The sequence below is a fragment of the Leiobunum rupestre genome, chromosome 3, assembly GCF_980474605.1.
Source record: "Leiobunum rupestre chromosome 3, qqLeiRupe1.1.hap1, whole genome shotgun sequence".
In the NCBI taxonomy this organism is placed as follows: Eukaryota; Metazoa; Arthropoda; class Arachnida; order Opiliones; family Sclerosomatidae; genus Leiobunum; species Leiobunum rupestre.
In genome coordinates, this window is record NC_143386.1 from 71,198,629 (window position 1) to 71,213,592 (window position 14,964).

General features: G+C 36.7%; 1 protein-coding gene across 1 annotated transcript; it reads right to left on the reverse strand.

Annotated features, from left to right (window-relative positions):
- Positions 1-974: 974 nt before the first annotated feature.
- Positions 975-1,712, reverse strand: LOC149954525 (uncharacterized). Its single transcript, XM_090169941.1, has one exon. The coding sequence runs from the start codon at positions 1,710-1,712 to the stop codon at positions 975-977; it is 738 nt and encodes a 245-aa protein (XP_090026067.1).
- Positions 1,713-14,964: the final 13,252 nt, after the last annotated feature.

Sequence of the window (14,964 nt, forward strand, 5' to 3'; positions counted from 1 at the left end):
TTATACGTAGTAGCCCGTTGTCGTCCAAAAATGGACGAAATTCTCTGATGTTTGAATTTTTCATAATTTCCTTATCTTGTTTAATGAGTTGAATTTCGGGACCGTAGGCTTTTCTTTGCGCATGCATTATCCAGTAATTTTCAGCGTCGTTCAGCTCTTCGGTTGTTAGTGGACCTTTTACTTCTGAAAGTCGATTTTTTACGTACTTTACAAATCGTTTCCAAATCGCTGTCGTCCTAATAACCTTATCCAGTTCGCTGATTTTTCAGCTCAAGAAACGGTTTCGTCTGTTTGTCAACTGAAAGGGATAAAGTCACGGTTTCCAACTCCTCGTCGCATTCATTATCTTTGCTTTCGTGACCTTTCCTCGAATTGATAGGTCATTCGTGTATCGGTCGTCGTAACCAATCTGGACCAAACCACCAAGAACTGCTCTTAACAAGTTGGTTGGCGGATAGGCCTCTACTGGGGTGGTCGGCTGGATTATTTTCTCCCTCGCAGTAGTTCCAATTCTTAGGATTTGTCAGTAGCAAAATTTCTCGAACACGGTTCGCCACAAACGGTTTTCGTTTCTTTTCTATTTTGATCCAGTCTACCGTTATAGAAGAATCTGTCCAGTAGTTTATATTTGATTCTTCCACTTCGAAATGTTTCATCATGCGATGTGTCAGTCTTGCTCCGATTAAGGCAGCCATTAATTCAAGCCTCGGTAACCTTAAGGTTAATTTATTCGTCGGCGCGACTCTAGTTTTTGACGTTATCATACTTGTTTTAATATTGCCTCCTTCGGTTACTAATCGCAAGTAGAGGAACGCGGCGAACTCACTTTGACTCTGGTTTCTCGTCTGCCAGTTGTATCCCGCTGATTTCCAAGTTTTCTTTAAATTGGTCTCCAGGACCTCGCAAATTGGCGGAGCTTACGGTCTCGGTTTCTAAAGCTTTGATTGCAATTTGATTACCATTGAGGGGATTTTTTAAGGATAGCTTGACTCCATCGAACGTATCATTTCCGCCAAGCTTTTTCCGAAGACGTGAACTTGATGCGTTTCTTTTCCGACTTTCTCCAAGTTAGCTTTTCGCGCTATGTATTGGCGAATGAAGGTGACCTCACTTCCACTGTCTAGGAAACATCGAACTGGTATTTCTCGGCCGCTCATTCCAATTAGTACCGCTCTAGCGGTCTGAAGTAACACCCTTTTTGGCTCATCTCCTAACGTTGAAACTGGAGTGACGTTTGAGGGCGAATTCTTCGCGTTTTCTTTAGCTTTGATGTAATTAGCGTAATCTTCATGCATGATTTCGTGGTGCCACCTACCGCATTTTGCGCACTTGACGTCATTGGGGCAATTTTTAGATCTATGCGTGCCCACCAAGCATTTAAAACATTTGTTTTTCTTACGTAAGACGTCTTTTCTGGCTGCTAGTTCCGTCACTTCGGGGCAGTCAGCATGTGTGTGATCCTTCTCGCAGAATACGCAGGGGTCTCGGAGCCCTACCGTTAGAGTGGCTGAAGAATGACGTGACGGTCGTCTCTTCTGGATATTTGAGTTACTAGAGTTGAAATGACTCTTGAACTCTCGTTTATCGTTATTCTTATTCGTTTCGTTTTGTTTACGTTTGGAGTAAGTCAGAGCTCGTTCACGGCTTTCAATCTCTTTTCTTAAAAATTCCAAGAGGGTTGAAACTTGCCAGCCTTCGTTTTCTTCTCCCATGGAGCGGCTGAATTATAAAGTTAGGTCATCGGGCATCACGCGTATTACAATTGGGATCAAGATGACCCCGTGTTTCTCTGGGCCCCATCCCAAATTTTCAAGACACCGCGTTTCTACTTCACATTTGTCATAAAACTTTCGCAAAGCTGGAACGTCTTTAGACGATTCGATTGGATGAAGAGATAAGTCTAGCAAGCTATTCATGTGAGCGTCTATCACGTCGTTCTTCTGTCCAAAGCGTTTCTGTAGTATCTTGACTGCGGTTTCGTAATTTTCTGACGTAGCGCTCATGCCTGTAATAACTTGCGCCGCCATTCCTGCTAGTAAGGATTTTAAATACGTAAATTTGATGGGCGCGGAGTGGTTAGCACTTTCGCCTCGCAGCAAGAGAAGCCGGGTTCGATCCCAGCTTGTGGCACTGGGTGAAAACTCGGAACAACTCCTTCTGCGTTGAGTTTGCAAGTTCTCCCCCCAGTGGTTTAAGGGGTTTTCCCCCGAGTTCTTCGGTTTTCCCTTCCATAAAAAACTTGCCGAGGTTAACGGTAATAGTTAGGGATGCACCGATATGGGTACAGCCGATATATCGGCTAATCGTGGCCGATATTAACAAAGTTACCTATCACAATATTATGCTTTTTTGTTTACTCTCGTAACCACCTGTTAAAAAATGATATGATCTAAGGCTTTTGGAGTCTAAAAACCACTTATGATTCCTGACCGTTTTGGACGCGAATAATGATTTCCTACAACAGCGATCAAAAAGAAACACTAGAAAATGTTTTTCTAATACCAGAAATATCGGCTAATATCGGCCTCGCTTAAGCCGATATTGGCCGATACCGATATTTGAAAAATTAGCCGATATATCGGTGCATCCCTAGTAATAGTTAGTGTAGGGAGCTGTTGGCTCGATCTCGTGGCATGCAGGGCTTGCCACCACCCTCCTACGCATTGTAACCCGGCCACCTGAATTAATGGCTTCAAAAGTCGCTTGATGACTTAGGCCTAAGGTGGTGCCTTGGGTATTAGCCTAGCTGATTATTATTATTATTCGTGTTGTGGACCGACACCTTATATTGTCCCCAAAAATTTGGCCATTTTGATTTATCCCCCACAAAATTCCCGATGCTGATTTTGGGCAAATGCATCGTCGTAGCGTTATTATTCTGCAAACTGCTCGCTCCCATTGTTGGGGAATTAATTATTTGAAAGACGCTTACCGGCGCACTCGATTGAACTCCGCCTATCGATCTTAATGCAAGTTTGGCATCTTCCTTACAACTGAAAATCTTGTCATAAATATCTTCATTTTCTAGATCCATTTCGGTCTGATCTGTAATAAATGCTTGCACCGTACGGTTGTGTTCTTTCAGCGTTCCTGTTTTGATGTCCAGCTTTCGTAATTCATGTGTGAGCTGTTGCACGTTAAGTCCAGCAGGGTTATTTATGACGGCATCGATGGCGTTCACAGCTTTCTGCCGGCGCACCAACAACCGTTGGATCCATTGTCGTTTCGCTATCGCGTAATTTTAAAGTTCGGATTCGCGTTTCGTTGTGAGACCTTCGATTGAGCCGTTGAATTTCTATACGTTATCAATCTAGGTCCTGGGTTTCGGCACCATGTAGTTCAAAATTATAAAAACCTCGTTTAGATTTAACAAAAAAGATTTATTCGCATTAATCGTAATTTGGTGATTTTACATGGAAAAAAGGCTTTTCGCGTTCTTTCCCGTTCGCTCTCGTTTTTCTTCTGGTTAAAAATGGGCCCTCTCTCTCCTTTCTTCAGAAGGGGGTTTTTCCAAAACAAGGGGGCTTAATCCTTTTATCCGTCTCAAGGCGTATGAACGACTTTCTCTCGAGTATCTCCTCCTTTTTCTTCGCTTTTTGGCCTATTCTTTCCTCGGACGGTCCGAACTGGGTTGCGAAAAGAACCGTGGAAACTTTTAATATTGACCGTGCCCATTATGAATTTCAGGGGAGGGCGACTCGAGAGACAGCCGATCTACCTGTTTTCTATTTTTTTTATAATGTTCGGTCTACTGTTAGATTTTTGCTATTAAGTTAATTGAGTTTACATTATATTAAGTTAGATTACGTTTAAAGTTAAATTAAATTAGTTCATTACGTTATAATTTTTTTACAGTTTTGTTGTGTTTTTGCTCTCAATTTGTGAGGTATTGTTTTGGCATTCATTTTGGGATGTAGTATTTTCGTTGTCTGTTAACAAGTATTGCTAATGTAGTTTCAAACATTTCCAATTCTAAACCAAACCTTACTACAGCTTTCTGGACTAATGCTTGAGCTATTTAAATCTTTAGAATCTGAGCCAGAATTCTCGCTCTTTAAATTATCTTTTACTAAACCCAGAGTTTCCTAGGTGTGCTGACCCCAGTAACTCATCCTAAAATTATTAGAGAATTCAAGACAATATCATACTCACATTTTAGGTAGATTTTTAAAGAAAGTTTTGTACAAGCAAGCTTCAAATCAAATCCGTGACAAAAATTTAAAACTTTCCCCGACGCGCACGCTCGAAAAACTTCCGCCCAAAAGGGGAAATAACGTTTGCCTCACTTTGGCTCTAACGACAAAAAATCATTAATAGATGACGCAAAGAGTACATCGCGAATTTTTATTACACATTTTTATCAAATTGAAATATCCATGAACGTAGTTCATTTATACATCCACGATCCTTCTGTGTAATAATGAATTGTCTCTTCTTACTTGACCTGTTATAATTGTTTTATAAGTTGACACAATAATGACTAACCATTTCAGAATAAACGAAAGTGTTTTATTTATTTACACAAGTAGAAAAAAGGGAGTGAAAAACTAGGTACAGCGGATCTGATGTGAACGCTGTAAATATTTTAAAACGATACTAAAGTGGATTTTTCATTCATTTATTCCCAACAAGCATTACTGATAAAACAAAGTTTTTATCTGTATGAACAACAACTAATCCAAAGGTCGTATAGAATTATTACTAAACCGTCTAAGATTGAAACCGAGATAGATCCTTATGGAAATATTCTGCGGTATATGTTCTTGTTTAATATATATACGGAAATAAAATAATGCATTAAAAATCCATATCGGACGATCTGTCTTTTATTTAGGTGATTTTGGCCTAAAAAATAAATTTTTGGGGGTTTTGTCTCAGAAACGCACATTAGGTGGATTTTTTACCGGGGCCGGGAAAAGTTATGTCTTCAGCTAACTATGCACTATATCCCTTCTTTAAACGTGCAGAATTAAGTTCATGTTATAATTAATAATGGACACGAAATTATTCCCGAATTTTTGTATTAACGTTCAATAAAAATGGTATAAATTAAACAACTTGGTTTATTTTTTATTATTATAGGCTCATAGCCATCAAGCGTAAAGCGTTTAGAAAAAAAAAGTCTTGGTTGAATGAAATTTCAGCTATCAATAATTTATGATACATTAAAAAGATGAAACATTTTATACCAAGTACAGAAAATTTCGTCAAAATCGGTTAAGCGGTCTTCGAATTATTATAAAAAGAAGTCAAAATGGTGGAAATGGAGTTTTTCGGGGAATTTCCAGACTTCTAAAAATATTTTGTACATTTGTTTAGATCTGGGATTAAAAGCAGGTTGATGTAACACCCAAGAAAAATCTACGAAGTAGTAATTAATAAAAATAGGCATACACAAGGCTACGTAGAAGAAAAATGATATGATACAGAAGCAGGCCTTGTAAAACGGTTAATAAGCCTAATATTAAACAAGTAAACAGAATCCCTACAAATAAGTTCCTTCTACTTAGGGAATAAACATACAGCTTCTATTTGCTTGTGCTACGGAGGATAAAGGCTCGCGCAAAACGCCTGGATTTTGGGAAGTGAAAAAGGTCAGTTTCGGACCCAAAATTAGTAATCTCAGGCTTAGAAATTTGTTTTGACAATGACAGTTTTGGAAAAAGACTTTCCAGGGCTTCAAAACAAGACCTCACTCGATCGATTTCATTACTAAAGACTTTTCGCGCAACCATTACTTAAATTCCGAAGAAAAAATATAAAATAGGTTATTGACGCTGCATAAAATTAAATTGGTCAGAACACCCACGTGACGTCACTCGACGAAATTCATCAACTGGATTTATTTGTTTAGGAGTAAAAGTGGTACGCACGTTCTACAGGCTTTAAAAGAAACGCAAGAACGATAAACACCTGAAAAATAATACGGATCTGGGAAAGTAATTTTTAAACAAGACTGAACAGGATTATTTAAAAAAGAATGATTTCCAGCGCTACGTCAATTACGGCGACATAAAATGCGGAATCGTCGAACGTGTAAGCAGAACTCTAGATAACAAAATATATACCACTTGATTACTAAAAACCAAAACCCAAATATCGTAATGGACCTTCCCAAAATTGTATCATAAAATAACAGTGTACATAGGTCAACATTGTACAAATCAAGCGAGGTAACCAACAACAACGAAAATTTGATTTGAAAAAATCTTTACGGTAACAATTTGAAAAGGGAAAACCGAAAATTAAAGCGGGTGAAAGCGTTAGACTGACAAGACCACCGAGAGCCTTCGCTAAAGGAAATCAAGGTTACTGGGGAAATGAAGTGTTAACGATTAACAGATAAATAGACCTCGTCCTGTTTACGCCATCCAAGATAAAAACAATGAAGTCATCTTAGGTTCGTTTTTTCCAGAACTACAAAAAATTCTGCCAGGAATACTCACCAATTTGACGAATTTCTGACAAGTGATTATAGAACCCTTGGAATTTTGAGAAAGACGCGATTCCTAAAAAAGGCTCGAAAGGGAAAACGAGTTTCTTTATAAATACGGACGAATCGGTTGAGTTAGAAAATCACCGGGTGGCGATGTTTATCGAAGGGGGGACAGGAAAGGAGAGATTTTTGTTCGTTTGGAAACATCCCCGCGGTATATACTATCAATTTGGGTCATATATCAAAAAATTGGATATATAATAAAAATGTAATACAAACCAATTGAACGGAAACATGCAGCGCTCATTGTTTGTTTTATATAGTAAGAAGGTGCACTGGTTATGCTTTTCGGGAAATATTGGAAATGTATAATGATAAATTACAAATAAATGATATTGTTTCTTTGTGGAAAATGTGTCAACATTTAATGTATCACGAAAATAAATATTGCGATGAATAAGATTTTATTGTTTTGTATTTTCTTCTCCATTTTTTTTAGTTCCACATCGATATCCATATATCGAGTAGAACTATTGCTATTCCTGAAATGTAGCTGTAGTAGCTCTAGTAGAAGTCATATTCTAAATTATGTCAATTACTCATTTAACGAGTTTGTATTTCAGAACCTTATTTCAATAACCAGCTTTCTCAAAAAACTAAGTTCTACTTAAAAATAATGTCAATTAATACGTTCCCGTTTCGCTACCTTATTTCTAAAACCCGGTATATAAACAATTCGGTTTGAGTAAAAAATAATTATGATTATAGCGTTCGCAATTCGCTACCTTTATTCTAAAACCAGGTATGTAATACAATTCAAAACCGGTTGAATAACGACACACATTTAGTATTTGGGGCCCTCAGGGGCCCGTATTATTTTTGGGCCCTTGATTAATCTGCAATCGCCGAGTCCACAAATTTCTTTTTTTCTAAAATCGCTCAAGTTTCGGAAGATTGTATGAAATTAAGTAAGCTCATATCTAAAGTTTTATTTTAGGTTTTTAAATACTTTTAGGAAATTTTAAGCATTTTAATAAAATTTATCCAATTGAAATAAAAACAACTTTTCTTTAAAAATCCTTACAGGCATTTCTATAAAATAAGCTACTCTTGCTGTAAGGCTCATTCGTCGCAAGATACGTATACGTTCAGTTCAGTTTTTGATTAAAAACTGGTTGCCTCCTTGATTTTAATCTTATGTCCAGGGTTTTTCTTAGTAACACGTCATCGATGTGTCACCCGTGACACAAAAGCAACCAATGTTACAATGAAACATCCCTAAAGTACAGGATTTCCAACTATCCGATGTGGTACTCGAAGGACCTAATTAGAGCCATTAAACGCAAGACGTATTTCCATCGAAAATTTATAAGAAGTGATGTTAAACGGCTGTTGTCTCGTGACAAACTGGAGAACGCCAAACTCACCTATAGCAATTCTATAAGAAATCCTAAGCTTCTTTGGAACTTCGAAAATGAGCGATTAAAAAATAGACCGCATCCGATTTCCCTACACCTTCCATCAGGTGTAACGTCCGACCCTTCGCTTTTTGGCGAAGGAGTTTGCGCGCAGCTTTGAGAACGTTGAGAGACACCACCGACTATTCTCTCGGCGACTTTCATCCAGCCGATAACCTACTTTCTACCATCACTGTAGACGAAGCTTCCGTTCGAACAACAATAAGAAAGCTGAAAAATACACATTCCACTGGTATCGACAACATACCTGTATTAATCATTAAAGGCCAATATCCCTCCTTTGTGTATTTGCTAAGATTTTTGATGCTTCAATGCACGACGTTTTATACAATTGGTTACAGCCAAACTTTGCTGATATGCAGCACGGCTTTATACGGGCCTGGTCGGTAGAGACCAACAACGCTTCCTCCTTAAAAAAGTTATGCCAGCCGTCTTGAAGCAACGTCAAGTAGATGTTTTATCTATAGATTTGTCACCTAGATTAATTTTTTATCCCCCCCCCATATATTACATATATAAACGTAAAAGACGCGGGCGTCTTGAAGTCCAAGTTTCGTTTCGACTGAAATAGAAACAACAAGAGGAAAGGGTCTTTCTGGTGACCTAACTTTTAACATTGCTGGACGTTTTATATTTATTGTGTTATGTTACTTATAGTCATATGGATTTCCATTCATTCGAGGAAGTTAGTGAAATAGTGGAAGAGTATAATAGGACGTGGTTAGATATGCAAGAAATAAAAGAGCATTTGGACGAAATGGAAAAGTATTTAAAAAAGTGGGAATTGAAGTTAGAAGAAGCTTGTCAAAGGGAAATTGTACTGAGAAATAAAGTTAAAGTTATAAAAACAAATACAATTGGATTGAAAATATTGCAAGATAGTTGGAAGGGAGCAGAGAAGTAAAGGGATAATATTGTATGTCATTGATTGGCTTAAGACCTGTTAAATAAAATATAAAATAAAATATGAAATAAAATAAAATAGTTTTAAACATACAGTAAGAGTGACTTCAGATATTTGCATTAATAAATAAATAAATAAATGATTGTGTTTTATGGTGGTATATTTGTATATACAAAATAAAAATAAGGTTTTGTATGGTTTTTGTTTTTCAAGTATAGTAACCATTTGCTTTAAAGAAATTATTTTATTGAATACTTTTTATACATAAACTCTTTAATCATTTTATCGTTTACATTTTTATCTTTCTTAAACCTAGACACAATATTATACATTTCTATTCCTTTACACCTGTTTATAGCAAAATAGATACAGAATGCTCCACATGTATTACTAGAACTACTCTGTAATTGGTTAGAATTAAAAATAACAGTTTTACTGTTTCGTTCAATATAGTCATTAAATTTAAAATAATCTGGCGGGTTTCCAAAGGAATCCATGAATTCACTATTTTTATGTTTAGAAAAATATATTAGAACCCAGTGTTCTCCAGGTCCGGCACTCGTATCGGTATTTACAATAAATAGAGAAGGGAAAATTTTTACATATTTAGGTAGCTTATCAGCCGGGAACACGCCTTGGAATATACTTTTAGTACTTAAATCTTTTTCAAGAATTTTAGTTATCTGTAGCGAATCCATTAATTACTGTAATCGAAAATCACGGTTCGATTTTTATCAATTTCAATCAAATTTTGAAACTCGGCGTAAATTAGAATGGAAATCGTCTCCGGTAACGGTTTTGCAAATTTTAATTCTAATCTCAGGTTACTGTTTTTTACAAGATGCAAGTGATTAGCGTTGTTATTAAGATCCGAGGTTAAATTGTACGCGAATAAACAATTTCCGTTGGGATAATCTTCCTGACTTATCTGATTCCCTTCATATACGTTCCACTGATTAGTTTGAATGAAAAGATTGCAATACGCTTGAATATATTGATTTTCCTCAAAGTTTAGAGATAACGCCTTATGAGGGACGCTGCTACCGTCAATGTGAAATTCAATGCTTGATAAATCGAAATGTTGAAAGTTGTACGGTGATTTTTTCAAATCTCCTAGAAACGCTTTTTGTTCCACAAACCCGATAACAACTTTTTTTAGGTGCTTGTCCGGTAAATAAATGATCTTGCACACTAGTCATAAGACCATCGGGTATAGAAAATGAGGTGCACTCCGAACGAGTTACAGGATATTTAGCGGTTCCATATTGTAGCGCCTTGGCTTGAGCGAGCGATAGTTCCGGCATCACTTTAACTTTCCCCAGATAAAGGGAAGCTGATAAAATCTTCACTCTACATTTTACGTCGGAGTGAACTCAAAAAGCTGTTCTATTTTTATCGAATTTAAATTTCAAATCAACCATATTTAATAAAAAACGTGGTTGTTGACATAAATCAGTATGGACAACGCCTAACAAGTCAATCACCCCTTTTTGCGCTTAACTCGCCCGTTTAGAGAAACCATCGTTATCGAAAAATGAATCGAACTTTCCAGGCGTATCCCGATAGAAAAGTGAACTTGTTAAGTAACTCCGAACGTTAATAAAGTTTGTATCATACTTGTATAAGCGTAATTTTGACTGGAAGGTGTTACTGATCTTTCATTGAGAAATAAATGAACGTCGCTAAAAAGCGAATGAAGAAACAAGTTCTCGGGGGCGATATTATCAGCTGGAGTTCCCGCTGCACCAACCGCAACACCTGGAACAGCAGGCTGTGGTAGTTCACCATTATCTTTAGTTACCTTAACTCGAACGTGCAACAAAGTTTGTGAAAGGTCTATATACGTTTCAGAGTTACCGTTGATAGAAAATGTAATTGAGGCGTTATCAACTATATTTGATATTGGATTATACTCAACCCATTCACCACTAATAATCGAAGATTGTGTCATAGGTACTTGAAACAAATCAAGCTCAGAATTTATACACTCAACTGAGTGCGGGTGTAAAAGGGACATAATGAGAATATATCGGAACGTTTAGGGAACCGTCCTTTCACTATCCCGCCTGCTGTTGAAATGCCGCTTTTCGGCTGAATTCGTTTCCTTTTATTTCCGGAACCTGTCATTCTTTTAAAATGATCCGTAGCTGAAGATGTTAATCTCATGGCTCATCAGCTGCTGAAGCTAAAGTTTCCCTTCCAGCGTTAATAGAATGCGATTTAAGCGCTGATTTAATTGGGACTCCGCTAACAACATCTTGTGCTTTTTTCGCTCCGGTACTTAAAAGTTTTTTTCCTAAGTAAGAAGCGCCTTTCTTCAGTAAAGGTACCGTGAATCTAAACGCTGAAGATAATATATTTCCTAGTCCATGTCCTCTTTGCACGGCTAAACCTCTATATACAGGTATTCCACCGAAACCAACCTGGTTTAAATAGTAACTTTCATAATCAGTTCTTGAAGGTGAATATTCAGACCTCATGATGTTAACTGTTCGCTCTCTTAAGCTAGAATGAGGGTGTGTCCTAAATGATTAAAGGTTTATAGTGAAGTCCACATTTTACGGGGTTTAAAATGTAATATAACGAGAGCTTTTCCACTATGAAACTGTATTGGCTCACCTAAATCATCTGTTATATTAATCTCTATAGTCTTAATATTATTACACACGACTGGTAGGTAATGAGGTTGTGAAAATATTTTTGTAGCTGTTTTCCCATTAGACTCGGCTTCCTCTTCGACGCTTATAATTCTTAATAGAGGTGCTAAACTATCCCCGACAACGCTATTTTCAACCAGATCAGAATAAACGAATAAGGAATGTAACCCAGCGTCCATATCAACTGGGTAGGGGGTTATCATTGAATTTAAAATGGTGAAATCATTATCTCTTCTATCCTTAAAACCTAGTAAAATCGATAGATCGGAACCAATTACAGCTCTGATTTTCGGTTGCAATTTAACTTTAATTCGATTAGAATAATTTAAATAAGCGAATGTAACTTGTTCTTCTTGGTTGTGGACGTTTTATAAAAACCCGCGGGAACTTCAATTATTTTATCATATTCGAGAGGGTCTTTAACTAGAGGGTTATTGGCCATTTTATCATATTCGAGAGGGTCTTTAATAACCAATAGATTAGGTTTTCGAACGTTATGCCATGTCCGAGGATAGCTTATTTCCGCTAACCCAATTTCGTACTGTTCCTCAAATCTTAACGGTTCGAAATTTACCAACGCTATTATCTTGGTAATATAATGACGAGGAATCTGAAGGTAGCGTTACGTAAAAACTCATTTTAAATCCACTTTTTGTATCAAAGAATTAAATGTAGGGTCGTAATCTTGCCACTTGACATACAGTTCTACGCGGCCGTCCGACTTTTTCCTCTTTTTTATTACTTTTTCGATGATGAAGTAACAGTCTTTTAAATCTCGAACAAAAATCTGAACCTCCTCGCGATAGAATACCCCTAAAATGGGGTTAGAATTTAAATCCATCAGCTTATATACATGTAGATCACGTGGTAGTCTCTCAGCTATTTTAAACAATTCTGTAGTAAAATTCGGGTTATATTTCTTATCGAAAATTGATAAATTTCTACTTATTCTACAAATATCTCCAATTTCAAACGCGTATGTTATCGGAGGAGAAAAATTTACCGAACCGTAGAGATTTTTCCATATTTTAGCAGAGTTATCTAGAGTAACTTCCACAGGCTTACATTTAATTGATCTGTGATAACTATTGTTATAAGCGTTTATAGTATCATCTAAAACGCCGATATATTTAAGGGTGTTATTCTGCGTGAAATAGCGATATAAACGAGATTTAAAACTTCTAATGAATCTTTCAATAATGGACGCTTTCATTTCTGATCGAGTAGCGAAAAAGTTAATACCCCTTCTTTCTAATTCACTCTGCACTTCTTGACAGACAAATTCGTTTCCATGATCACTTTGAATTCTTTTCGGTTGACGACCTTTTTCAAAAACGTTACGTAACGCTTCTAAAATTGTTACACCTTTCTTATTTTTAACCGCTACAGCCATAGCGTATTTGCTAAATATGTCAATAATACATAATACGTAGCGGAATCCTGAATTATATTTAGACAGCTTCTGAAAATCTGCCAAGTCCGCTTGCCACTGTTCGTCAATTCCATAAACAATAGTTCGATTTCGTTTGAATCGTCTTCTAGCAGGTTTATGCAGCGTATATGTATCCTGCTTTATTAGAAATTGTTTTACTTTTTCCAATGAAACCTTTAAACCTTTACGTCGAGCTGAATTATAGAGCGTTCGAACTCCAGCGAATGACCCTGGGTCTGCGGGATTAGTATAGATTTTCTCAAGTTATTTCTCCTTATCAGGTAATATTTTGATGTAATGGTATGTAACGCCAAAAAAGGAAATTAAACAATTCTAATATTATAATAACTATGATAATTAATACAGCTGCGATAATTTTCGGTGTTTTTGAAAATGATTGTGATAAATAGGCTAAAAGTCCTAAAGAGACCGTTTCTGTACAACCTTCCATTGTAGGCTTATACTATGAGATGATAACAAAATTATCAGTCTTATATATTTTATTTAGTATGTATCCAAGGTCTTAGAGGACTAGGTGAAGATGAAGATAACGTTGAACTACTTGGCGGAGTATGAAATACGGCGAATTTTTTTAACTATGCCAATCTTACAGGATTTTTAATAAAACGTTTTGAAATATTTGACTTATGAACACCCTCGTAAAACTCTGTAACTCCTATAGGATCGATTGCCGTTCCAGGTGTTTTTCTCACAGCATCATACAAGAGATCGATTATATTAGATCCTCCAATCACCTGCCCACGAATAGAAAGCTCTCCTGAGTTAGCCCATCTAATATATCTCGGATCTTCCGTAGTCGCTCGGTATAGTGCAATTGCATTACTAACATAAGTTGCAGGTAGAGAATAAGATATTTGAGCGAACCAGGTCTTAGGCTGTCCAGAGTTATCAATATCGGGAGTGATTTGCTCTTTACGTATGAATGTTGACGTCGTTGAAGAGTTTGATTGTATAATGCTAATTTCTCTGATTCGTTTAAATCTGGATTATCTAGAATGGATTTCATTTCATCATCGAGTGTCTTCTCTTTTTGAGTTGTAGGTGTTTCCACAGTTTTGGGTGGTGTAGTGTTTTTCAATCTCTCCAATACATCTTCAGGTACTAGAAGCATTTTTCGAGCCATTATCGGTTTATAGCTCGACTTATTGTACTTCCCGCGACTGAGCTAACGATAGATAACAGTGGTGCTAATAAAAATGGTAGAAAACCGCCCTTTTGTACCAGAATCTTTCGTCGTTTTGATATAACGTTCTCCTTTGACACGTTTCGTATAACTGCGCTATGTTTCTTTAGCCACTTACGATGACGTTCTGACAGTTCAATTGTTCCGTGTAATACATTTATACAACATTCGACGAGGGCGTACTTAATGGCCGTCTTTCTTTGATTTGGATTGCAGGATGTTAGGAAACGTAGAAAGTCTATGTTTTCCCTTACCCGTTTGGAGGCATACATTTAGAGATTTTTCTAAACCTTTCTTTAAACGTAATGAACAGACTTGGAATATCTTCTAGTTATGATAATTTGGTGCAACCGATATCTTTGATGTTAGTAACTTTCTATAATACACTTTATTTGGGGATAAAGACCGCTGCTACTTCACCAGGTATTAAACCCGTTCGTAGTAAATACTGATCTGAGGTGTGAGGTTTCCAGTCAACAAATAAATACCCAAATTTCCGTGACGTGGCTTGTTGGAATGCGTCTATAACGTATTTACTATTGGTTGGAGATATTTGTCTCGCGAGATGGTAAATTGTTGATTTGTCACGTGGTGATTTAAAAATAAACAGATAATGTGCATTTAAATTTAAAGTTCTTATTTCTTTTCCAGGGTAATAAAGTTTTTGCATTAGAATTATCACGGAGGTGTTTCTGTGATGATATCCACGAATAAATAAATTAGTTACGTCTTTATTATTAGATATCTCGCATAATCAATCGTCTAAAATAACTAAATTCCTAATTTGAGAATTTAATATATTAACGTTGAGTAACCCTTCGTGAAACTCAACTGAGGGTGTATGTTGTAATAT

What these genes read in the sequence shown, in the direction of transcription:
- LOC149954525 (XM_090169941.1), bottom strand. Translation starts at nt 1,712, where the DNA reads ATGGGAGAAGAAAACGAAGGCTGGCAAGTTTCAACCCTCTTGGAATTT.